Source organism: Panicum hallii, chromosome 1 (genome assembly GCF_002211085.1).
Source record: "Panicum hallii strain FIL2 chromosome 1, PHallii_v3.1, whole genome shotgun sequence".
Classification (NCBI taxonomy): domain Eukaryota; kingdom Viridiplantae; phylum Streptophyta; class Magnoliopsida; order Poales; family Poaceae; genus Panicum; species Panicum hallii.
The window spans coordinates 1,269,924-1,292,975 of NC_038042.1; the positions used below are offsets into that span (position 1 = coordinate 1,269,924).

General features: G+C 47.6%; 4 protein-coding genes across 4 annotated transcripts; all 4 read right to left on the bottom strand.

Moving 5' to 3' along the window:
- Positions 1–352: 352 nt before the first annotated feature.
- On the bottom strand, positions 353–3,793 carry LOC112883617 (rac-like GTP-binding protein 6). The gene is made up of 8 exons (XM_025948953.1): positions 3,563–3,793; positions 3,314–3,484; positions 2,216–2,303; positions 2,007–2,116; positions 1,610–1,673; positions 1,096–1,160; positions 889–954; positions 353–801 (listed from the first exon to the last, which is right to left on the bottom strand). Exons 2-8 carry the CDS (start codon positions 3,410–3,412, stop codon positions 700–702), a joined length of 594 nt encoding a protein of 197 aa, XP_025804738.1. The 5' UTR covers positions 3,413–3,484; positions 3,563–3,793; the 3' UTR covers positions 353–699.
- An 836-nt stretch (positions 3,794–4,629) lies between these two features.
- LOC112879004 (bifunctional protein FolD 4, chloroplastic) lies at positions 4,630–8,276 on the bottom strand. Its single transcript, XM_025943318.1, has 5 exons — positions 7,938–8,276; positions 7,287–7,612; positions 6,529–6,765; positions 6,275–6,442; positions 4,630–5,370 (listed from the first exon to the last, which is right to left on the bottom strand). Exons 1-5 carry the CDS (start codon positions 8,143–8,145, stop codon positions 5,200–5,202), a joined length of 1,110 nt encoding a protein of 369 aa, XP_025799103.1. The 5' UTR covers positions 8,146–8,276; the 3' UTR covers positions 4,630–5,199.
- A 604-nt stretch (positions 8,277–8,880) lies between these two features.
- On the bottom strand, positions 8,881–13,203 carry LOC112874169 (glutamate--tRNA ligase, chloroplastic/mitochondrial). Its single transcript, XM_025937362.1, has 12 exons — positions 12,850–13,203; positions 12,282–12,403; positions 12,005–12,187; positions 11,775–11,893; positions 11,639–11,687; positions 11,428–11,529; positions 11,125–11,227; positions 10,946–11,009; positions 10,290–10,404; positions 9,936–10,036; positions 9,614–9,770; positions 8,881–9,359 (listed from the first exon to the last, which is right to left on the bottom strand). Exons 1-12 carry the CDS (start codon positions 13,184–13,186, stop codon positions 9,126–9,128), a joined length of 1,686 nt encoding a protein of 561 aa, XP_025793147.1. The 5' UTR covers positions 13,187–13,203; the 3' UTR covers positions 8,881–9,125.
- An 8,046-nt stretch (positions 13,204–21,249) lies between these two features.
- Positions 21,250–22,488, bottom strand: LOC112875094 (glycine-rich protein 2-like). Its single transcript, XM_025938804.1, has one exon. It carries the CDS (start codon positions 22,386–22,388, stop codon positions 21,654–21,656), a length of 735 nt encoding a protein of 244 aa, XP_025794589.1. The 5' UTR covers positions 22,389–22,488; the 3' UTR covers positions 21,250–21,653.
- Positions 22,489–23,052: the final 564 nt, after the last annotated feature.

Below are 23,052 nucleotides of genomic sequence, written 5' to 3' on the forward strand. Positions count from 1 at the left end.
CTTTGGAACCTGGACGTGTGCACCACCACATTCCCCAGCCTAGGAGGAAGTTGTTGCCCTGCCCACATGGCTGTCTAAACATAAGCCGGGCCCTTTAAGGTCTGTTACCTTCTGATATCGTATCAGACGATGAATATTCTTCTGTTGCAACTGCAACTTCCAAACATGCTCTCCATGATCTACACAGTACCATACTATAATTCTGGTGCAAGCTGTAAACCATGGGATCATTGTTGTATCCAAATGAGCAAGTCAAACCGCTATGGATGCTCCATTTGCCAAACAAAATGCATTAAACATGACAGGAGGGCATTCTTTAGGAATGCATTGGCATAGAAGCACGGCCATCATGTAAAGGGAAATATAATTTTCCATTGAAGTGAAATAAGTAAAAATAAACTTAGTACGATTACATCATGTCTACTTATGGAACAGAGATAACAAGATATTTTTTTGCTCAAACACGGGAAATACCTTCTAAGCAAGTCACCTAATTGCCACGACTTGTCAGTCACACCCACATAATCACAAGGCAGGAAGGAGGAAATGAAACAAACGGATCGCTCAATGCCTCGACAAAGAGAAGAACTTGCTGCAGCTGCCAGTAAACCTAGGGGGACCCACCAATGCTGTTTCGCTGGAGCAAGATGCAACGATAATAAACCATGGCAACTTCGCCCTTGTTTCTTTGTCTACTGATCACAAAATGGAGCACGCCCCCCTCTGCGCCTTTTTCTTCTTCTTTGCCTTGGGTGGCTGCAGCACAACCTTTATCGCCGCATCGAAGACACCCTTTACGTTCTGCAATTCAGGTGGGAACAAAAAAAAAGCTGTTAGTAGCTCTCACAATATTGCATGTTTAGCAGACGATTGAGTAGATAGCAATACTAGTTGGGTCTTTGAGCTGCATTCGATGTAGTATGGTGCGCCTATTTGCTTTCTTAGCTCCTCTCCCTACAGGTGGCAAGGTAACCATGTGAGACAACAGACAATGGGTAAGAAGAAAATCAGCACAAGCTTAAAATTCACTAGATCTCAAAGCATTTATGTAATACTCCTATAGCAAACAGGGCAGTAGACCACACATAACCATACCTGAGCAGTAGTGATAGGAACAGCACCAGGGTGGTCCACAAAGAACTGCTTGTCATCTCGAAGATCTGTTAGGGGCAATGCACAATGTGAAAATGTGAGACACAGTGCAGCTGGCAATCTGAAGCTTTATGCCCTATGTGGGTTTATCTAGAAGTTATGCCACTAGTTAAATATTGTAACCACTACAAGAACAGTAGAAGAAGAAGCACTGAACCCAACAGGACAATAGCTAACTGAGGGACAGCTAACGATTACCTGTTGCAATGTTTTTTTTAACAAACAAAGAACAGAAATTAAACAATCAATTCAGACAGTGCTTTTATAGTGTACAGACTCTCATCACATGATATTATAGTAACATTGCCAAATTCATGCACTGTTATCAAAACAACCACCAGACATAATCCTGTCTAACCAGAAACTACAATGATTACTTCCCTCAAAAACTAACATAATGAACCTTACAAGCACAGAAGGATGGATTTCTCAAAGTTTAGAACTGCATCATTCTTACCAAGCTTTGTCCCCACGAGAATTATTGGCACACCGGGTGCATAATGCTTCAGTTCAGGTATCCACTGAAAAATAGAAGGGGTTCAGAGTCAGCAGACGAGAGTCAAGATACTCTGCAACAGAAGTTTGGGAGCCATCTCTGTATTAAATCTTATCCGGAAATTGATTTTGGAATGTGTTTCCAGTACAATTTAGTAGAATTTCTATTACTAAGAAAAAGTAATCACTCAGAATGTGATGGACAAACCAGAGCAACTAATATTATCACAAAATCAGCTAAATAAAGACTATCATGTAAATCATATAAAACATGCATGTCGAGAGAACACCAGGATAAAGTAACATGTAGTTTGTAGTCAAACAAAAATAAATAGAGAAAATAAGAATCAGTGTCTTGCCTTCTTCGAAACATTCTCATAGCTAGCCTTACTGATCAGTGAGAAGGCCAGAAGGAAAACATCAGCTCCACGATAACTCAGTGGTCTCAATCTGTTGTAATCCTCTTGACCTGTTGTAGTTGCAAAGATGGAAGTTTAACCACCTTGAATCCCGGGGGGGGGGGGGGGGGTAGCCATAAGTAGCAAAACAAGACGGAATAGCTAGTCACCTGCAGTGTCCCATAGCCCGAGGTTGACAGTGTTACCATCAACCACGACGTTAGCACTGAAGTTGTCAAACACCGTCGGAACATAGTCCTGGCAAAGCAATGGTGACAACAGTAAGTACACATGACTTATCACTAAAGGCACAAGCCCATGGAAGAAGACAAGACGGAATGAAGGCACAAAGCATCGACAAAGTAAACGTAAAGCAACTAGAAAAGTTTGTCATTAGACCCTCCATGAACATGGAGGGCGGCCCAGAGTGGTCCTGTTCATATACTGGTACGTGGTCACACTTACTCAGGGCTCCAAGCTAATCTACCGCAAAGCAAGCGTGAAAATAAAAATCGCATCTCTCGGAAAAATCAATAGTGCTATGGATATGCTACTACATGGTCAAAAGAATTTGGTAAGAGGAATACTATATTTGCTGTTGGAAAAGGAAGCATGCGTGAAAAGCTAGCGATGCTTTTGTTACAACAACCGGTGTGGAATTGCGTGAAGTGAGACAATGGCATTATGGCAATCCATTTCACCAACCACACGGAAGGCGTGAGTAGCGGAGGAGGGTACAGGCAGGCAGGGTAACTAAAAAGTCGGGAAAGTGATCCTGGTCTGGTCGAAAAGGATCAAGAGGCACGCAGATATTGGGAAGGAAATCTACATTTCCCCCCATTATTTTAGCAACTCCCTCCTACAAATGTAATTTGTACACAAATTCGAAACTCGCCGGGGGGGCGACGCCTCCACCAACCCTAGCGTGCTAAAGATGCCGATTTGGGGGTAGCACAGAAAAGATCCCCTTTCTCCGTGACCAACGGGTAGCTGCTGCGGTATGCGACCCAACCCTAAACATGAAAAGATTGCAGCAATTCGCAGCCGCATTGTCCAGACCGGGGACGAATTAGCAAGCGCGGGGCAAATCAGGCACAGAGGAGTTTAATTCCCCCCAATTCGTCCCCCAAATCCAGCACCCAGATCAAGAATGCCGCCGGAATTCCACATTATCTTTCCCCCAACCAAAACCAGAATCCCGGGACATGGAAATCTTCGCAGACAAGTAAAAAAAAAAAAAGGAGAGGAACGGGGGAGGGGAGGCGTACGGTGGGGAAGGTGTTGGAGGTGTAGGAGATGAGCATGCAGGTCTTGCCGACGGCGCCGTCCCCGACCGTGACACACTTTATGAACCTGGACGCGCTCATCCTCTTCCGCCCTCCCTCTCGCTACCGGTGCAGGGGGGGAGAGGCCTCCTTCTTCTTCCTCCTCCTCGTCCTCTGGGGGAACAAGAAGAGAGATGGAAAGTGGTGGGGGAGCCGAGCGTTTTGGCTTGAGGGGGGGGAAGGAGGGCGGACCAGGGGAAGCCGGGTGGCGGGAGCGCGCGGCGGGTGGTTAAGATCGGGAGGGAGGGGGCCGCGGACAAATGGAGGGAAGCGCGGAGGAGGCGGGGGAGGAGAGGGTTGCGGGCGTGGGGGAAGGGAAGCGGTCTCCGCGCCGGAATGGTGGGTGGTGGAGGTGGAGGAGGGCTTGAGGAGAGAGGAGAGAGAGAGAGTGGGTGGCCCGGCCCGGCGCGGCGCGGCGGTGGGTGGGGAGGGGTGGCCACGGTGTGCGCGCGCATCATTTCCTTCTTTATTGCCCCCGCCGTGACCGTGAGGATATTATTACCGCCCTGCACCTCCCCATTCTCTGCTGTTATTAGTAATCGGAATTACTGGTCAGTTAGTAATTAACATTACGAGAATTTGTACTCTGGGCGGTCAAGATTGTTCTTCTCCTCCCTACAGGAGATCTGGGATTAGGATTTCTGAAATCTACACAAAGAGACCCTCCCCTCTCTTCCCTCCAGCAATACTTTGGCATGAAAGGCTAGAATGCATGCTTCCAAATGACGTCAATTCAGCAACGAAACCCACAACCATTCCCATAATGTTACTTAAGGGCATTCTCCAACTGCCCTACTGTCTCCTCCTCCTCTTGATGATGTCTTTTCCCTAATCATCCTAATCTTTTCCTTTTATATGTGCCTACCAACTGCCCACGCAATACATATATTCTATTTCATTTGGGGTCACCTAGGCACTAGGCATTCTTGCTTCCTTTTCCAGTGAACGGCCTAACTGCCATTGCGTTTAGGTAAACGCTTCTGCACCTTAAAAGATGCTACCACGTACTGTATCCAACAACCAGCAGGTAACACCATCGAGAATGTCCAGAGAAACAGGTAAAGTAAGATTTGTTTGTTGCCACAGAACACAAGGTTCAGTGCTTTCACATCCATCTGATGTGATGTATGAACTACAACTAGATGCATACATACAAGATAAAAATAGCATGCATTTGGTTGTTGCATTGATGAACAGACCAAGCGCTACTACCCACAATTCGTACATGCCATTTGATCCCAAAATTGTAGTACTAGCAATTCACATGACAAACATTTCTCATAACAAACAGCAAACTCCATCCAGCTGTGAAGAGGGAGCAGTTGGGAAGAACCAAATACACCATCATGTGTGTGCAGTGCAGTGTACCACACATAAAAAAATTGGTGCAGACAGCTAATAAAATACAGGATCCAACTGGACAGATTAGATTGGAGCGCTTGTCAGCATTATCCCACATCGACAATGGCACCCACCAGTCACAGTCACAGGTACCCAATCAAGGCATGGAAACAAATTTTGCTGATCTGGTCTGATGCATGCAGCAGCAATATTCATCCCAGCTTACTGACACCTCAACTTACTGACATCTCAGATTCACCTGAATTCCACTGGTGACAAAAATACGGTTCCATGTCACATTATCAAATACAATACTGTATCAGGCCAGGATACAATCTCGTCTGTGTCAAAATTTATTTTTTTAGGGCTCCTGTTGCACTTTTCTGGTCCAACAGAAGGCACATAAAACAGTTGAGCAAAACCTTAGCTTTTAGTCTACATCAAATGTTAGGTGCCCATCCCCAACTTCTTTCTGTTGGATTCTGCAGTTATTTGAATTTGTGGATTCTTTTAGCCGACTCAAGTGTGTTTGACAAAAGCATTGCAATAGTCATCGGCCCAACACCACCAGGAACCGGTGTGATAGCTCCAGCAACCTTGGAGGCCTCCTCGTAACAGACATCTCCGACGAGCCTATAACCCCGAGGGCTCTCTGGGTCCTGCAGCATTCCAAATCACTAAGCATATCAAGCAAGAAAAGCAATATGAAGCCACAAAGGGCTAGGAAAAGAGCAATAGCCACTGAAAGATGCAGATGACATTTAGGATACGACAACATACAGAACCAAGCTCGTGGATAGGACAAATCAATATAAAGAGTAATAATTGATTGATCACCACATGCTGCACAGCATATAATACAATGTGAAGAAATGTCACCTGGAACACTCTAACATGGGGCTCATAAATTTAAGAAGCTAATTTCAGTATTAATAAATGAATTCTGAATGGGGGACCGCAAAGGTAAGTAGGCCCTTTCTGGATTTGATCGATGACAGGAAGAGGGTGGAAAACCACCTTCGCCCTGCCCTCCCCGCTTTCCCCACGAAAAAAACAACCTAGAACTATTGCTGTTCTACGACTGTAAAAGTTCTGCATATCTTCTGAACCAAATGTAATACAAACAAGGGTACCAAGTGCAACCAGTAACTTGCTAGAAATTAGGTGTAACAAGGATGCCAAGTGCAACCAGTAACTTGCTAGAAATTTTCTTTAAAAGAAAATAGCAGGTACACCGGCAGTCGTGTAGGTCACACTAATATAGTGAAATTCAAGGGGGCCAACTAGAATTGGGATTTGCAGTTGAACGTGGCTGATACAGGCTTGTGCTTCCATTTAGAAATACGCATCCAGTTAAAGCCAATGGATTTCTTTAGCATTAAATGAACAGGCACAGAGAAAAGGTATTTGGAACAACAGAAAGTCTTTTAGTCCCCCAAGTAAGTAGGGGTAAACTAGACTACTAGAGATAAAACCCAAAAAGAGTCACACAGACCATAAAAAACATAGAAATAACATAAAATAGAAATATGGTACTAGTAATTATTAAAAAGGGTGTCTTACATCAACTGGGTTGATGCCAACATCAATAATAGCTGCTCCAGATTTTATCCAATTCCCTCTGACCAAGTTCGCAACTCCAACAGCTGCGATGACTATGTCCGCCTGTCTTGTTATTTCCTCAGGGTTCTTAGTTTGTGAATGTACAATGCTGACAGTTGCATTTGCTTTCTGATAATCATATAAAGATGAATTAATCAAACACCACAAAAAAAAGTTGCTCCAACTATTAGAAATAAAGAAGAACCAGTTCATACTTGCAACAATAACGCAGCAGGCATTCCAACAATATTGCTTCTTCCGATTACGACAGCTCTCTTCCCTTTTATTTCGACTCCATATCTGTGCAGCAACTCCATGCATCCTTTTGGGGTGCAAGGAACAAAGAACGGATCTCGACCTTGCATTGCAAGTCGTCCAATGTTCAGGGGATGAAAGCCATCGACGTCCTTTTCAATACTGACAGCATTCAAAATGTTCTCATCGTTCATATGCTGCACAACAGAAATGTCGATTGTTGATGAAATCCATGTACTTATTGATACTACAGGCATTCAGAATGTTCTCACATTTGCAACTGCAACTAATGTAGCATCTAATAGCACTCAAGTACACAACAAAATCCAAGCATCTGCCCAGAGTAAATTTTACTAAGAATGATAACAGCCTGCTTACACCATCACAGAATGCATATTCCAGTTTTAACACTTCCTAAGTTTTTTTACAGAATAATAAGAGGGCTTCCTTTTAACACCTTCCAAGACAAGAAATGGAAACATTTGGGGCTCCGTTACAAAACTCTACCATTGAAGAAGCTTAACAAGATATAGTATGCATAAAACATGTTACCCTGTCATGCCATATAATGTCTAGGCAGGTAATCATTAACAAGCAAAATAAAGTAAACCCGAATATTCCAGTTGGCAGTTGCTAGGAGGCAAAAGGCAATTCTTGACTCCTATTTTGTCGGTTATAGTTACACTAGCCAATAGAGTAGCGACAATCACAAACTCACCCGAGGTAAGGGCAGCTGAACCAAGATGCCATGCACAGATGGGTCACTGTTAAAGCTCGCTATGTGCTTGATAACCTCCTCCTCAGAACTGTCCTCTGGCAAGTTGACCTCATACGACTTTATACCAACCGCCTCACATGCTTTCTTCTTGTTTCGCACATACGTTTGAGAATCCTTCCTCGACCCAACAAGAATGACTGCCAGGCCAGGCACTATGCCGATCGCATCCTTCATCCTGCTGACCTCAACAGCTATTTCTTCTCTTACTTGCTTCGCCACTAACTTCCCATCAATCACTTTGGCAGATGCATCGGCTGAGACAGTTACTATACGTGGAGATGAATAAAAAAAATATTGTCAGTGTGGCACAAAGCAGAGTACAAGACTTAAAAGTTACAAATGTCAAAACAATATTGATCACTTCACTTGTCGCTACATTTAAACCAATAAATAACCATTCCTTCCAGGGAAAACATTCTATGTTTCATTTTAGCATCACCTAAATTTCTTCACACTAGCAAACATTCTATGTTTCATTTTAGCATCACCTAAATTTTAGCCCTAAATTCGACAGAAGACAATACACACGAGCATGTCAAGTGCATGGGGGTGGAAACATCATCCGATGTGAGCATGACTGAGGGCGCGCACCTGACTCGGCGGAAGAAGCGGCGGCGGCGGGGACCGAATCCATGCGGGGCGGGCGCGGGAGCAGCTGGGGTCGGGCGGCGGCGAGGAGGCGCCTGGGGGAAGCTAGAGCCGGGCAGGGGCGGATGCGGGGCAGCCGCTGCGGGAGGAGCGCGCGGCGGAGAGGGAGGAGGCGAGCGGAGGAGCAGTCGGAGAGTATCGAGGACGCCATGCCTAGGGTTTAGGGCCCCGAGGCTGCAGTGGAGGTGGAGGCGGCGGCGAGGAACCCGTGTGAGAGCGGAAAAAGGTTCCCTGCGGAAAGAGAGCGCACAAATTGTGTAGCGTGGCACGCTTCTCCAAGCACTACCATAACCAAGGGTTTACGAGGGTTTAAGGCCGCATCAAGAAAAGAAAGAAACTGAAATCCAACGAAGCCTCCATTCTACTCTTCCCTTCTCCCGGAGAGATTTGAGATCGGGATATTAATTGTTCATGAAGATAATTAGGGGGCAGGGTGATGAGATGGTGGAGGGCGGCGAGGTGGCGGTGAATAATATTAGTTAAGAGTGGAGGTGGTCGAATCTTGACCTGGCGCTACATGATAAGAGGAAGAAAAAGGCCGTGAGAAGGGAGAAGCTAGATCGCTGGGATGAAAATAAATAAATAAATAAATATGAATGGATTAGACGGCCAAAATTCGCATACTTTGGGACACTATTTTCTCGCGTCCAGCATTTTGATTTTTGCCCCTCAGTATAACATTTTAACCATCTGATGCAAAGTTTGGTTTCATAGGCATGGTGCACCAAGATCGAGATGAGAGAGACAATGCTCAGCTCTTGCGACGAACACGGTAACTATATGAAGTAATTTGATTTGGAACTAAACAACTTCCGATCCGAATCCCAGGAGTTCTCATGCCATGTTTAAGAACAGCACGCAAAAAAAGGTTTTGCTTAGGAACATCTGGATTCAGAAAGCAAGATCCTCGTCACCAAATCATTCGATATTGTCCATTACAGCATCAAACTAATAAGATCAAAATTCTGTTATTAACCACTGAACTGCTGCCACTGGCTGGAGCCTCTAGGCAGCCAAAATACAAAAAAAAAAAAGAGGCGTCAAAAAAAGGGCAAAATTCCTCTGGCTCGACATTACACAAACAAAACCCCCCAGTGATTGATACGAACACCTACAAGCACGATCTATCGTCTATGAAGCAGCGGGGACAGCTGATTCAGAAGGGGACTCCTGCTCCTTCACCAACGACTCCCAGTCAACCTCCTTGAGCATCCTGAACCGTTCATCTACAGTTACGAAATTCGACTGAGGCGTCACTGCTCCACAGATGCCAGCTTTGTGTATAAGGGTTATGCTGGCACCCATGTCAGGCCCATGAAGCTTCCCCGTCAACAGTACTCGGAGCGGCATAAAGAGCCCTTTGCCCTGGTCACAAATGGAAAGAAGAAAAGATAAAGCGTGTCAAACATTTGCTATTAATAAGTTTGCTGCTAAATACAAAAGCTTGCTACAACTGTCTGCCAAGGTTTGCATCAAATGATTCTCCTGCAATTCCATGATTCTTGGCATCATTGTTCAGGTGAGACAGGTCACTTGCAGAAGAAGTCACTAATCCAGTGCTAACAAAATCAAAAGCACAACAGAAGAAAAAAAAAAGACATAATAGAGTCACAACGGACCTTTCTTTTGAGAGACTTGCCAAAACTTTTCACCCACTTCTGCCAACCATCACGGCCCTCAGCTAGTGCTTGAGTAAGCTCACCGCTATCATACGCAGAAATAAGACCCAAAGCAACCTCAGAAATCTTGTCTTGCACCACAGGTTTAGCTTCATCACTGAAGAATACAAGTACATAATTAGTGAAGCTGGCCAAGCACAACAAATAACTCATCATAGGAATTTACCAAAGATGACAACATTGCCAACCATGTGCAAGTTGTAGGGAATAAAATAGGAACCACAAGTCAATAAATTTAATCCAGTATATTGTTTTTACGGACCTGCTTAAAGTAGCGTGAAGGGGATACGACAACAAATTTGTAAGAGCTGCATCAGCCTCTGTGATCAAATCAATACCATCCTTCAAAAGCTCGGCAGCTTCCTGAATATAATTGTGTATATCAAAAATAGTGTTTCCCTAAGAAGTAATTTTTCAGATATCATATAATCCTAATTACCCTCTTCTTTGTAGCTTTATTGTGCTTACCATTGCAATTGCCAAAAAGAACTGCTACTGGTATCAAACAGTGTGTTGGATGCTTTGGCATATGTGACCCTTTAATATGTACTTCCAATATAGAGAGACCCCAGGTGCACAGGAGAGCCAAAACGACAAAAAAAGACAACACTTTTACCTTCGCAAAACCACTTTCAGACTCCTGGAGAACGCCGGTATCCTTCCACCGATCTTCAAAAGCCTTGATGAGTTCATCTGTTGGAAATGATCTGAGATGCTGTCCATTCATCCATCTAGAAAAGTACAGAAGTTCAGTATCAAAATATACTGGTGAAGCAGAAAGAGAGTGCATCTTTTAAGGGAATACTGAACAGAAAGATAAAAAAAATGTAGCAAAAGGTGAAGGCCATGGGTCAGTATTAGTGTATGGTTCGATGTGTTGTGCTTCAACACACAACAGAAAAGAGACAACAAAATGTGCTTCGGGCATATCATTAATCTCATACTATTCAACCAGCTTATGAATCAACTGGTTCAATATCTTGAAAGTGACTCTAGAATTTTGCTGCTTTCTTGGTCAACTGTCCAGTGAAACTCATTTGACATCCAGTTTTTTGGAGGTACTCTCAGGAAGTGTCCATGAGCTCCAAGCAAGTTTGTCATGATTATAGTTCTCATATAATCAACCGAAGTGTATGACTTAGTTACAAAAGATTAAGTGCAGCAAACTCCTAGGTTAAATCAGTTTCACTAAAAATATCAAGTAAGCTTAGGATCCTGACATCTCTGTCGCAAAATCTTCCACAAATAGAAACTTGGCAAATAGTATCTTACTTTAATTTTGTTGCATCAAATACGGCTCCGCTCTTATTGACACGATTGATAGTGAATTTTTCAACTGCAAATGGAAAAAAGCAGCGAAAATTAAGAATGAATTACTGAACAAGTGATCATTGACCCTTTTGGAAGGGGCAAAAAAAGAAAAATGATAGAATGAATTATTGAGAACTAACCTAGATCATCAATAGTGAAGAACTCATTTTCAGTACCATCACCCCAGCCCAGTAGTGCTAAATAATTTACCATTGCCTGAGGTAGATAGCCCATCTCTTTATACTGTCCAAAGAAAAAGAAGCTTTGTGTTTTGTTATATACCATTTAAAAGGAGTCATTGTTGGCAAATATGCGAGATTGGAAATAATCACAACCAGCAGCAATAAAGACAAATGAATAGAGAAGAAAACAAAGAGCACGGCCGTTAATCAAAAAATCTGATGCAGATAAACAAGTAGCCTTGTAAATGATCAGGTAGTTACCTGACCCACAGAAGTAGCTCCATGACGTTTCGATAGTTTGCTTTTGTCAGGAGCCAGAATAAGTGACACATGGGCAAATGAAGGCATTGGGAATCCAAGAGCCTGTAGTAGATCATAACGTTACAGCATGCATATTTATGTTGAGATTGCTTTTAAAGAGTCAAGACTACAGATCATGATATACAAGATAAAAACAGATAGAGGAAATTACTTTGTAAATTAGAGCTTGCCGCAGTGTGTTTGGTAAATGCTCTTCAGCTCTGTAAGAAAATACGGTAAAGAAGTCATTACAAGTCTGCTAGACCATTCGAAAGAAATATTGCAACAAGATTGCTTTTCCTTCTTACCTAATAACATGAGAGATTTGCATGGTAGCATCATCAACTGTCACACAGAAGTTATACACAGGTTGTCCATTGCTTCTCATAATCACAAAATCACCAAGCGTGTCTAGGTTCCAACTGACCTTTATGAAACTATCCGCTGATCAGTTCATGTATATCACTTTTTGACAATATGCAATTATCAGTGATGCAATGTAGAGCCAGAGCTTTATGTTCTGGAACTTGACTATTACCTCGCCACGAATAAGGTCATTAATTTTCAATGACCCTTCCTTTGGCACACGGAACCGATAAGTGTAAGGTGTCCCTTTCTCTAGCTCCTGCTCCACTTCAACATCTGAAGCAGTTGCCCACTTGCCCATGTACACAGGAGGAAGTTGCCTCTGCTTTGCGACTTCCTTCATTTGCTCAAGTTCCTGAAGTAAAGACAACAATTATGAAATGGAAGCTGAGGTCATGGAAATCAGCTGCGCTTTGTAACACCTGTATCATGCAAGAGGAGAACGATACCTCGTTGGAGCAAAAGCAGCGGTAAACCGCACCAGAGTCCAAAAGCTTCTCGGCGTACTCCTTGTACAGTGAATTCCGCTCTGACTGGCGATAGGGCCCAAACTCCCCGCCAACATCCGGACCTAACCAAATACACAGAGGAGCAGTCATTTCCTCTACCATTGTAGTACATAGCACCGTTTTGCAGTCAAATTAGCATATCTAGCTTTTCTATCATACGCTTTGCAACCAATGGTTCTTAAAAGCTTCCAAGTCATCGAGTGCGACCAATATACCAATTACCGAACAAATTACCCCTCTGCGCCTACAGAATTCAATTTTAAGGTTGACTCCTGGAGCCACAGCACCAGCCGTAGCTAGCAGCAGGTAAATGAGACAGCAGCATTAAGAGTCGCTGCACGAGGCACTGACTAAATCTACGAAGTAGGAGTACTGATCAAGTTAAGTCAGCGCCCCAACCGCAGGCCGCCAGGCCTAGGAGGTCGAAATGAATCACCACAGAGCTAGGCTCCTAACGAGACGAGAAGCGATTCGGAGTCGTGGAAGTGCGGTGAAGAAGCGGTGCGACCTTCGTCCCACTGGAGTCCGAGCCACGCGAGGTCGGCGAGGACGGCCTCCTCGGACTTCCTGGTGGATCGCTCGAGGTCGGTGTCCTCGACGCGGAGCACGAACCGCCCGCCGTTGGAGCGCGCGAAGAGGTAGTTGAAGAGCGCGGTGCGGGCGCCGCCGACGTGGAGGTTGCCCGTGGGCGAGGGCGCGAAGCGGACGCGGACGGGGCCGGCGGGGTCGGAGGCGGAGGCGCGGGCGCGGGAGGAGAGGGCCCGGCGGAGGCGGCGCGCGGGCCCGTCCGGGCGGAGGCGGAGGCGCAGCCACGGCGAGCCCGCCAGCAGCGCGGTCGCCGCCATCCCTGACGACGGAGAAGATTGAGGGGAGCAGGATGGTAGGTAGGTCTGGTGGATTGGATAGAGGCAGGCGGAGGGGCCCAGACGGGCCGGGGCGAGACGGCGGGCGGGCTCCAATGTAGCCCACGACCGACCGAGGCGGACGAGGCCCAGCTATTGGCAGCCGGGCCGGGCAGAGCAATTGGTAGGGGACGGGAGAGTTTTTTTATAAAAGGGTTAAAAAAATTTAAATTCGAAAAAGGTGTGCCCGTTTGAAAGAATTTGAAAAATGGGTGCCTCCGGCCCGATCAACGGGCGTGAGGCGACATCCTGCCCACCCAACGGGCGGGGGGTTGAAAAAAAGTGAACAGGCCTCCGGGGAGGGGCCTCTTCGCGAAAGAAAACTTTTCTTATTAGCAAAGAGGCCCCTGACGCGGCATCCCGCCCACCCAACGGGCGGGAGGTTCCCCCGAGGGGCATCCCGCCCTCCCAACGGGCTGGACGTCCCCCCCACTATTTAAGCCCCCCACCCACCCCTAATTCTCATAATATTCAGCAAAAATCAACAAAAAAAAGAAAGGGAGGAGAGGAAGAGAGGAGAGGAGAGGAAGCGGCGAAGCCCTGTCGACACATCGGTTTGGAGGTATATTCTCGTTATAGTCGTATAATTATCAATTATTTTTACGAATATTTGTTAGGGTAGTTATACGTAGAATAGTTTTCAGTATTTTCAATAGCTTTTAGAAATATTTGTTTTTTAGAAATATTTGTTAGGATAGTTCTATTTTAAATAGTTCTTAGTATTTTCAATAGTTTGTAAATATATTTCTTAGGGTAGTTATATTTTGAATAGTTTTTATAGTTTCAGTAGTTTTCAGATATATTTCTTCGGGTAGTTATATTTTGAATAGTTTTAAGTATTTTCAATAGCTTTTAGAAATATTTGTTAGGGTAGTTATATTTTGAATAGTTTTTTAGTAATTTTAATAGTTTTTATATACATTTCTTAGGATAGTTGTGTTTTGAATAGTTTTTAGTATTTTTAATAGTTTTTAGGAATATTTCTTAGGGTAGTTATATTTTGAATAGTTTTTAGTAATTCAATAGTTTTTAGTAATTCAATAGTAGATATATTTCTTAGGCTAGTTATATTTTGAATAGTTTTTAGTATTTTCAATAGTTTTTAGGAATATTTCTTAGGGTAGTTATATTTTGAATAGTTTTTAGTAATTCAATTGTTTTTTAGTAATTCAATAGTTTTTAGATATATTTGGTAGGGTAGTTATATTTCGAATAGTTTTTAGTATTTTCAATTGTTTGTACGAATATGTGTTATGGTACTTATATTTTTCATGTAGATATGGCGTAGACACCGGAGCTTCTTGACGCAAACACCGACGAACGGCACAGATCGTACCTAGCAGCGGTGGAGGGGCAGGAGCTTCACGAGTTGCGCCCTCGTGTAGCAAAGGAGTTGTTGCACCTGGATAACCGTTGGCTTGAGAGGTGATACTTTGTATTTTTTTTACGGAACTAATGTATAGCTTGTACGACAATTGTAACAACAATGCAAAATATACAGGTTACGTGAGGCTGGTTTGCTGCCACTCGCACGTATGCTTCAGGCCGGCGACGGCCAAGACGGTGGCGCCAAGAAGCGGATGCAGCTGGACCGCTCTCTACTTGCAGCGTTGGCGGACAGGTGGCGTACGGAGACGCACACGTTCCACTTGCCATGCGGGGAGATGGCCCCCACGGTGCAGGACGTGTCGTACCTGATCGGGCTTCCCATTGCGGGTGAAGCTGTTGGCCCGGTTGCCGTGCCACCTTTCTGGAGGGCGGAGCTTCAGGAGCGGTTTGCTCCAGCGAACCCGCCACTTGTTGTGAACGTACATGATTTGCCCGGCCCCGCCAAGAGTTGGGTAATACAATTTAGGGTACGTGTAATTATTTTTTAATTAATTTAATTGAATCATATGTGACTACCTCTAAGAGCTGAACAAATATATTTTAGACTCAGGATCTGCACCCTCTGGCTGGGCCGTACGAGGTGTCGCGATGCCTGGAGGCATATCTGTTGTGGTTGTTCGGCTGGACTCTTTTCTGCAACTCTACCGGTAAGTATGTGGACAAGGTGCTCATGCAATACGCGCGCGCGCGATTGCGGATACCGAGCCGAGCCAGGTACCTGGGTGGACCTGGGGATCGGCAGTGCTTGCTGCCACGTACCGAGACCTTTGCCAGGTCTGTTTGAAGACGGAGAGGACCGCCGTCATCACAGGCTGCCCACTTCTGCTGCAGCTATGGTCGTACGAGCGATTCGCCATAGCACGCCCCCTAATCAGGGAGGAGCCTTATCCGCCCGAGATGTATGGGATGTGGGACGAGAATAGCCCCACGATGGGTTCGCTTTGGACCGATCGACAGGTAAGCTCTTTAATTTACTGTTGTACGTTTCTGTATATACAAAGTACCGATGCAGTTTTGTAATTTTGCAGATGAGCTGGGCACATCGGCAGGTCCGGAAAGCATACCCGCAGTTCGTGTCCGAATTTGATCGGATGCGGCCATAGGATGTCATCTGAACCCTGTACACCGCTGCGACTATCCAGACACGTGCGCCGCACGGGTTGTCTTCCCTCTGCATGCGTGACGATGAGTACTGGCTCACGAAGGCGAACCTAGTGTTCGATATTCTCGTCGAGCCGTACTGCGTCGAGCGAGTGATGAGGCAGTTTGGGCGATGACAGTACTTCCCTCTTCTACCTCGAGCGTTCCAAGCCGTGCCGCGCAACGTACACGAGTAATGTTGTCTTTCAAATGTTTGCAACGGATATTCGCGCAGGGGATATCATGCCAACAAGATCAACTGGGTCGTCAAGCTGCAACCGTACATAGAAGGGTGGCTTGACGCACGTGACGATGTGTGGGACGAGCCGCAGCCACACACGGAGGCGTCATACGGCGCATACCTCCGCTGGTACCTCCCTCGCACGCGTCCGTACGTCACACTTTCACATATTGATGACGCGGAGCATCAGCACCAGCCGACCATCTCGACACGTATCCCTCATACCGTGATCAGACGCAGCGTGGCGCGGTACGTCTTTCGCAACTTGAATTATTAAATCTTTTTTTACAAAAGATTGATAACAATATTACTCTGCTTCCCATTACGTATGCAGATCGATCTGATCAACTTCGCGGAGGTCGAAGCTTCATCTCAGATCATGTTGCTTGAACGTGGAGTACGTGTGCCGGAGGCACAGTACAAAGACAGCTTGCGTAAGATTCAAGACAACTTTATGCGAGCGTTACGTGCACTTACGTGTCGCGGCAGAGACGACGTGGGGGCCTCCAGTTCATCTCATGCGTCCGCCCACGTGTACACAGCTGGCCCGTCGACCTCTGCAGCACCGCACGCAGCGTCCAGCGGTACTGTCTCTAGTTCAAGCTGTAAGTCCTTTATAATTGCCATTTCAATCACTTTTGATTTACACGACTAATTTCGTTTGTTTTTATAGTCATGCACTCGACGGCAATGGGACCTCCTCCCGCAAGAATGGAGCCTCAGACGTTTGGCGCCTATGCTCCAGGAACGTCTCTCCCGTCGGGTTCGACGCCTATGCTCCAGGAACGTCTCTCCCGTCGAGTTCAATGCCAGCTGCACCAGCTGCACCGTACACTCAGGGCTATCCTTAGCATGCGTGGTCGACGGGAGCTCCTGCATACGGTGGTCCATTCGGTGTGCCGGACTGGGACGACTGGGAGGGCGGCTCCGCCACTTGGTCGGAGTTGGTGGGCGGCGGCGCCGAGCCTGACATCATTGGTCCCTCCCAGACGTATGACGCTCCAGGTGCACAGTCCCAGGATGACCCGTTCACGCCTGCACCTCCTCCGCCTCGTCCTCACCGTGCTCCAGATGCATTTACGTACTCGGAGGACCACATACGCCGACGGGCTAGGACTAGGGGGGTGGACCAAGAGAGCGCGAGGTCCAGGACAGGCGGGGTAGATACTCCTCATTCGGTGGACTTTTCATATTTAAACTATTTTTGTATAATACTATTTTGTTTTTAATTGGTTGATGTATCGTACTATCGTAATATTTGGATTCTACGTTGCAAAACGTTATCGTTTAACCATCTTCATACGAGTTTTACATACAGCAATCTTCTTCGTAAAATTGAATTAAAATTTTATATGTGTACAAAAGAGTATGGCGAATAAATATTGTATTAGAAAAAAGTCTGAATTTCAAATAGTTTGTAAATCATAAATTCCAACAAAAAATTACAAAAAAAATGAGCAGGGAACATCGCGCCCACTGGCCGGGCGGGATGCCTCCCGCCCTCTGGCCGGGCGGGATCCCGCCCTATTCACGAAGAGGCCCCTCAAGAAACTTTCCTATTCGCGAAGAGGCCCTTGGGAGGGGTCTGGAAATATTTTTGGAACCCGATGGATGGGCGGGGTGTCCCCGGCCCCACGCATCCCGCCCGATCAACGGGCGGGAGGCATCCATTTTTCGAATTATTTCCAACCGGCACCCCTTTTTCGAATTTTAATTTTTTTAAACCCTTTTTTAAAAAATTTCGGGGATGGGAGGACTCCGAATATATAAAAAAAATCATGTAGATATATATACACAAGATGAAGATGCGCATGCGATGCGCCTCGGTGCGTGAGAAGAAAAGAAAAGGAAAAGGCATATTTGCTCCAGCTAGTAGGAGAAGAATCATATCTCTCCGGACAAACGAGTGATCCGATCCGATCCACTTGGCAACCAGCGCCATGCCCAAGTTACTACTATCACTGCAAGGCTGATCAGCAAGCAAGCCGGCGGCAGCGGCAGCAGCGCTCGTCCTCGGCTCCCAAGACGACGGGGTCACGGCGAGGCAGGGGAGGGGACAGCGTCGCCAGGTCGTGGGAGGGGAAAGCTGGGACGGCCCACGGGACACATGACTGTCGCCATCGCCGCCGCCTGCAGTGGCCTCCGGCGTCAGGTACCGGCACATGGCCGCGCCTGGCACGCGGCCCTCCCCCCTCCGGTCTCCCCTCCTGCTGAGCAGAGCAGCTGCTGCCCGGCGCCGACGGCCTCTGCTCGCTCGCCGGCACCACCCCCATTTATAGCAAGCCAGGCTGCTGGCCAACCCAACCCGCCTTTACCGAGTACCCCCTCCATCCAGATTTTTCTTTTGTTTTACGAGAAACCGGTCCAGGTTTACAAGGTAGCGTAACGGTGGCACTCCCTTCCTTGGGCGAGTCTTCCGTGCATTGCAGTCCCTTGGTATGGTGGCTGAACCGCCCTAAGGTCGTTTTACTTTCTTATTCTCACCTCTAATCCTCTACCTCCACTACCTGTCCAACCTCATTCTCGCCACGTCGTCTTTGTACGCCAACCCTCCGTTCCCACCTCTTCTCCGACGTGAGTAACCTAGCCCCGAAAGCTTAACCCCACCGGCCTCCATTCTTTGTAGTGGTATTTTGATAAGATCACGACAAATCATGTGCAGAGATGCCGCCTCGACGGCGTCATAAAAAGTCAAGCTCGTGGTGGAAAACGCTCCGGGACGTTGCCAAGTACATTGCAACCGTCAAAACGTAATGCACGTCGCATGCAAGAAATAACCACCTAGCAAACAAGGGTTGGGCCTCTAGTGTTGGATAGTCTCACTAAAGAAAGACGACCTCTATATCAGAAGAAGAGAGGGCATACTAATTCTACCACCGAATAATATAGCTTACCATTTCACCTTGACGGGTGTATGGGTCCCCACCGGGTCTACATTCTGCTGGAACTCTATATAGTATAATGCCACGGCAGGATCAAACGGACCTCCTCCTAGATCGTGACTTTCTCCAGGCCGTCCAGACCCACGATCCCGATCGGTCAGGGACGGTCGGCTGGAGCCTCCGCCCACATCCCCAACTGAGGGGACGACCAATGCCTAAGATCCGTACTATGGTCCTGACGTAAGACACCAAATTCCACCGCGCACGTGTCACTTTCCTCGACTGACGAGGTCGGGAGCTGGCTGAATCTCGCACACTGACCGTCCCCAGAGGCGGTTGCTGAAAATAAGGACGGATGCACCAGAGCCAACCGCTGTACAAGGCCAACCACTCCCCCACAGGGGTTACAGTCCCTCTTACTGCCGCTGCAGAGGAACACTATTTCACTGCCCGTCCTTGCGAAGGGACGGGACGCAACGTCATCACGACGAGGCAGACACACCTCCATCACAACGGAATGATAGGGTGTAGCGCCAGGGACGGAGCGTGACCACCGTACCATACTTATCATCACACGCTCGCCCCCCGACCGACGGAGTATGGCGCACAGGGACAAAATAAGATGGCCACCCCACGATGCAGGATTTGGACGGTAGTCATTGGAAGGCCCCAACTGACAGAGTTGGTGGCCTCAACTGATAGAGCTGGCGACCCCGACCAGCGAAGCAAGGAACACTCTCTCTTTCTATCTCACTTTTTCCAATTTAGGTTCCCCTGTAACTGAGACCTTCCTGTACTATAAAAAGGAGGGAAAACAAGAGAGGGAAAACAAGAGATCCTAACTCCCGATAGATCTCAACCTACTGGATCATCCACTCGCAAGCTTGTAACTTCCCAAACCCTGACCCCGACTGGACGTAGAACACGATTGCTCGAACCAGTATAAATCCTGAGTTATTATGTGCTAAACCTCCTCCGATCACGACGCGCTATACACAATTCGAGTAGGTTTAGTTGTCGGCCATTTCCGAAACCTGACACACCTCTAGCTTGTTTCTAGACTATCTATTACGTTTCATTTGTGGTTTTGTATTATAAGAGTATTATGTCGCTACTATCTATTACGTTTCATTTGTGGTTTTGTATTATAAGAGTATTATGTCGCTATAATAGTACTACCAAATTAACGCGTAGAAGCATGAGCAATAGAAGAGTACAAAATTAATGCATACAAACATGAACAATGTCAAGTAGAAGAGTACTACAAAATAGAAACATGTACAAAGATAAGTGTTTTATGTGTTTACACGTCTTTAAAAGCCATGCCGTGAGAGAGGAAGCCTTCATTCTCTCAATAGCATGTAAAAGAAAGAAAAAGAAATAAATCCTATGTGAATTTATTCAAATTTAAAGATACAATGTACCGGGAATAACATGAGTGGTTGGTAGGCACCGTTTGCTCTATAGATGCGCTTAAGGTCTTATCAACCATCCGTGGTGCATAGAGAGCGTGATAAAGAAAAACTGTGAACAGGATAGACAGGCATCTGACAACTTAATTTTGAAGTGTAAATCGTATGTCCACTACCGTTTGGAGCCACCTGACAAAGCAGTGGAAATATACACATCTAAGCCGGCATCCGGCAATTGGTTAATCCTGAAATGAACTCAAATATCTGTGCAACTAGGCACACCTCTTGTGCTTTAGCAAAAGGAGGCATCTCAAGAGCACCATTTGACAAATCCATATGGCCATTGACAGTGGAGCATGGTCCCTAAGATCCAAACTGGGCTGAGCCTCAAGAACAGAGCTCATGCAGCTGATGGCACCGTGGAATGGAAGGATCATGCAGCAGATGGTACCGTGGAATGGATCATGCAGGGCAACAAGCCAAAACTAGTACCAGTAGTAAGCAGAGAGGGTCAAGAGGTAAGCCCCCCAGACAGAAGACACAAGAGAACATGACAGCAGGCAGGCAGCCATGGCTGAACTGACACCCGTGTCACCCAGATTCCAAGATTGCAGCAAAAAGCTAAACCGCACGCACGACACGAGCAGCGGCAGTGTCGTTGCACCCTACTCATCATCTTTCTCCAGCACTGGAACCACAAGGAAACAAAACAACCTCTTGTTGTTGCAAAGGCACAGCATCATCAGTTCATCACAATCACTCACATCCATCTCCAGGCAGATGAATGAGTAGCAGCAATTCCGTACCACACAAGAACAGGAGCAAAATGTTACTCCCTGTGATCTAACCACCCACCAGATTACCAGTGCCACAGACAATGCCCATGCATATCACAAATCATGCAAGCAACTGAAGCAAATCATAAACACAGTGCAGCAAGGGTAGGATTAATCGAGGATAATAATAATAATAATAATAATCTTTTCCATCAGGTGCAGCAAACCACAAAAAAAGAGGCAGATTTTGTCATCTCCTCAAGCAACACAAAACCAATCCATCTCACTTCATTCTTCTTAACCTTAACGACAACGAACGACGAGACTCACAGCAAAAGCACCAAGCACACGATGATAACCTGAGCGGCAGTTCCCCTACGAACCAAATCCGAGAACAAAAGCGAAACGAAAGAAAAAAAGGCGGCTGGGCTCCTCTATAGCAAGGAGGCGGGCGCTCGGGCCCAGATCGGCAAAACTAAAGCGATACTCCGACGAACGAGACACAGTGAGAGGCTTAGGCGAGATCTATAAGGAGGGCACCACCGGGTAGTGGCGCGATCCGATCCGATCTCACGCGTGGCAGTCGCGGGCGATGTGGCCGGCCTCGCCGCAGTTGTAGCAGGAGCGGTCGCCGCCGCCGCCACCTCCGAACCGGCCGCCGCCGCCGCCGCCGCCGGTGGCGCAGTCCCTCGCCATGTGGCCGGTCTGGCCGCAGTTGTAGCAGGCGCCGCCACCGCCGCCGCCGCCGTAGCCGCCTCCTCCGTAGCCGCCTCCGCCGCTGGAGCAGTCCCTGGCCATGTGGCCAGGCTCCCCGCACTTGAAGCAGCCGCCGCCACCGCCGCCGCCGTAGCCGCCACCGCCGCCGTAGCCGCCGCCGCCGTCGGCGCTGGGGCAGTCCCTGGCCATGTGGCCGGGCTCCCCGCACTTGTAGCACGCGCCGGCGCCGCCCCCGGCGCCGGATCTCCTCCCGCCGCCCCAGCTGCCGCCGTAGCTGCGGCCGCCGCCGCCAGATCCGGCCCCTCCGCGGGAGCCGAAGCCTCCCCCGCCCCCGCCGCCGCCGGAGCCGCCCTTGACGAAGGATCCGTCGGGGCCGGTGACGTCGACGGCCTTGGTGCGGCCGTCGTCGCCCTCCGAGACGGAGAACTCGACCTCCTCGCCCTCGGCAAGGGAGCGGAAGCCCTCGGACTTGATCGATGACTGGTGGACGAAGAGGTCCTCGCTGCCGTCCTCGGGCGAGATGAAGCCGAAGCCCTTGGTGTCATTGAACCACTTCACCGTGCCGCGCTGCCTCGCCGCCGCCGCCATCTCGCCCGAAACCCTAACCGCCGGCTGCTGCTAGGGTTAGTTCGATTGGAGGATGATTTTTTTTCTCTCCCCAACCTCCCCGAGCTCGATCTTATCTACTCGATCCGTGGACTCGGCAAGGGGAGGGGATATTTATAGGGGAGGGCGGCGCATACGAGGAGGGCGGGCGGATCGGACGGCTGGGATGGATTCCGGGGGTGGGCGCGGACGGTCGTGGCGGGGAGGCGGGAACTGGCGCGGTGGGCCCGGGGCGCGCGTGTCACGTGCGGTGTGGCCCGCTGGGCAGGGGCGCGGTCGGGTGGAGTCGATGGATGGACAAGGCCGCGCCAGGGAGGCAGGCGCCGGCCGGTGTTGGTGAGTTGCTGGGGATTATGACGCGTGGGGCCAGCGCGGATGGACGGTTGGATCCGGTATACACGGGCGTGAATGGCCCTCGCGATTGGCATTTCGTCGTCTACCTGGGCTGTTTGCTGTGGCCTGCCCTGGAGAGGGAGAAAGAAATACCCACAGCTCCATTGTGAATGTAGGCGAGTTCATTGCTACAAAAAGAACAACCGCAATGTGTCGAAGGAAGCATGGGTATGAGATCTGCTAGGCAAATGTAAATAGCCAGAGAGTGAAACAGAAAAATCATCCAGGACATACAATGTGTGAAAACTGATAG

Excerpts from the sequence above, each read along its gene's own strand:
- LOC112883617 (XM_025948953.1), bottom strand. The coding sequence starts at position 3,412 with ATGAGCGCGTCCAGGTTCATAAAGTGTGTCACGGTCGGGGACGGCGCC. Across the intron at positions 2,304-3,313 it reads CCTCCAACACCTTCCCCACC|GACTATGTTCCGACGGTGTT; the intron begins GTACGCCTCCCC and ends TTGCTTTGCCAG. Across the intron at positions 1,161-1,609 it reads TCTCGTGGGGACAAAGCTTG|ATCTTCGAGATGACAAGCAG; the intron begins GTAAGAATGATG and ends TGCCCCTAACAG.
- LOC112879004 (XM_025943318.1), bottom strand. The coding sequence starts at position 8,145 with ATGGCGTCCTCGATACTCTCCGACTGCTCCTCCGCTCGCCTCCTCCCT. Across the intron at positions 6,766-7,286 it reads TTCAGCTGCCCTTACCTCGG|CATATGAACGATGAGAACAT; the intron begins GTGAGTTTGTGA and ends TCTGTTGTGCAG. Across the intron at positions 5,371-6,274 it reads TTGGCATCAACCCAGTTGAT|GACCCAGAGAGCCCTCGGGG; the intron begins GTAAGACACCCT and ends GGAATGCTGCAG.
- LOC112874169 (XM_025937362.1), bottom strand. The coding sequence starts at position 13,186 with ATGGCGGCGACCGCGCTGCTGGCGGGCTCGCCGTGGCTGCGCCTCCGC. Across the intron at positions 11,894-12,004 it reads ATGACCTTATTCGTGGCGAG|GTCAGTTGGAACCTAGACAC; the intron begins GTAATAGTCAAG and ends AGTTTCATAAAG. Across the intron at positions 9,771-9,935 it reads CTTCACGCTACTTTAAGCAG|TGATGAAGCTAAACCTGTGG; the intron begins GTCCGTAAAAAC and ends TGTATTCTTCAG.
- LOC112875094 (XM_025938804.1), bottom strand. The coding sequence starts at position 22,388 with ATGGCGGCGGCGGCGAGGCAGCGCGGCACGGTGAAGTGGTTCAATGAC.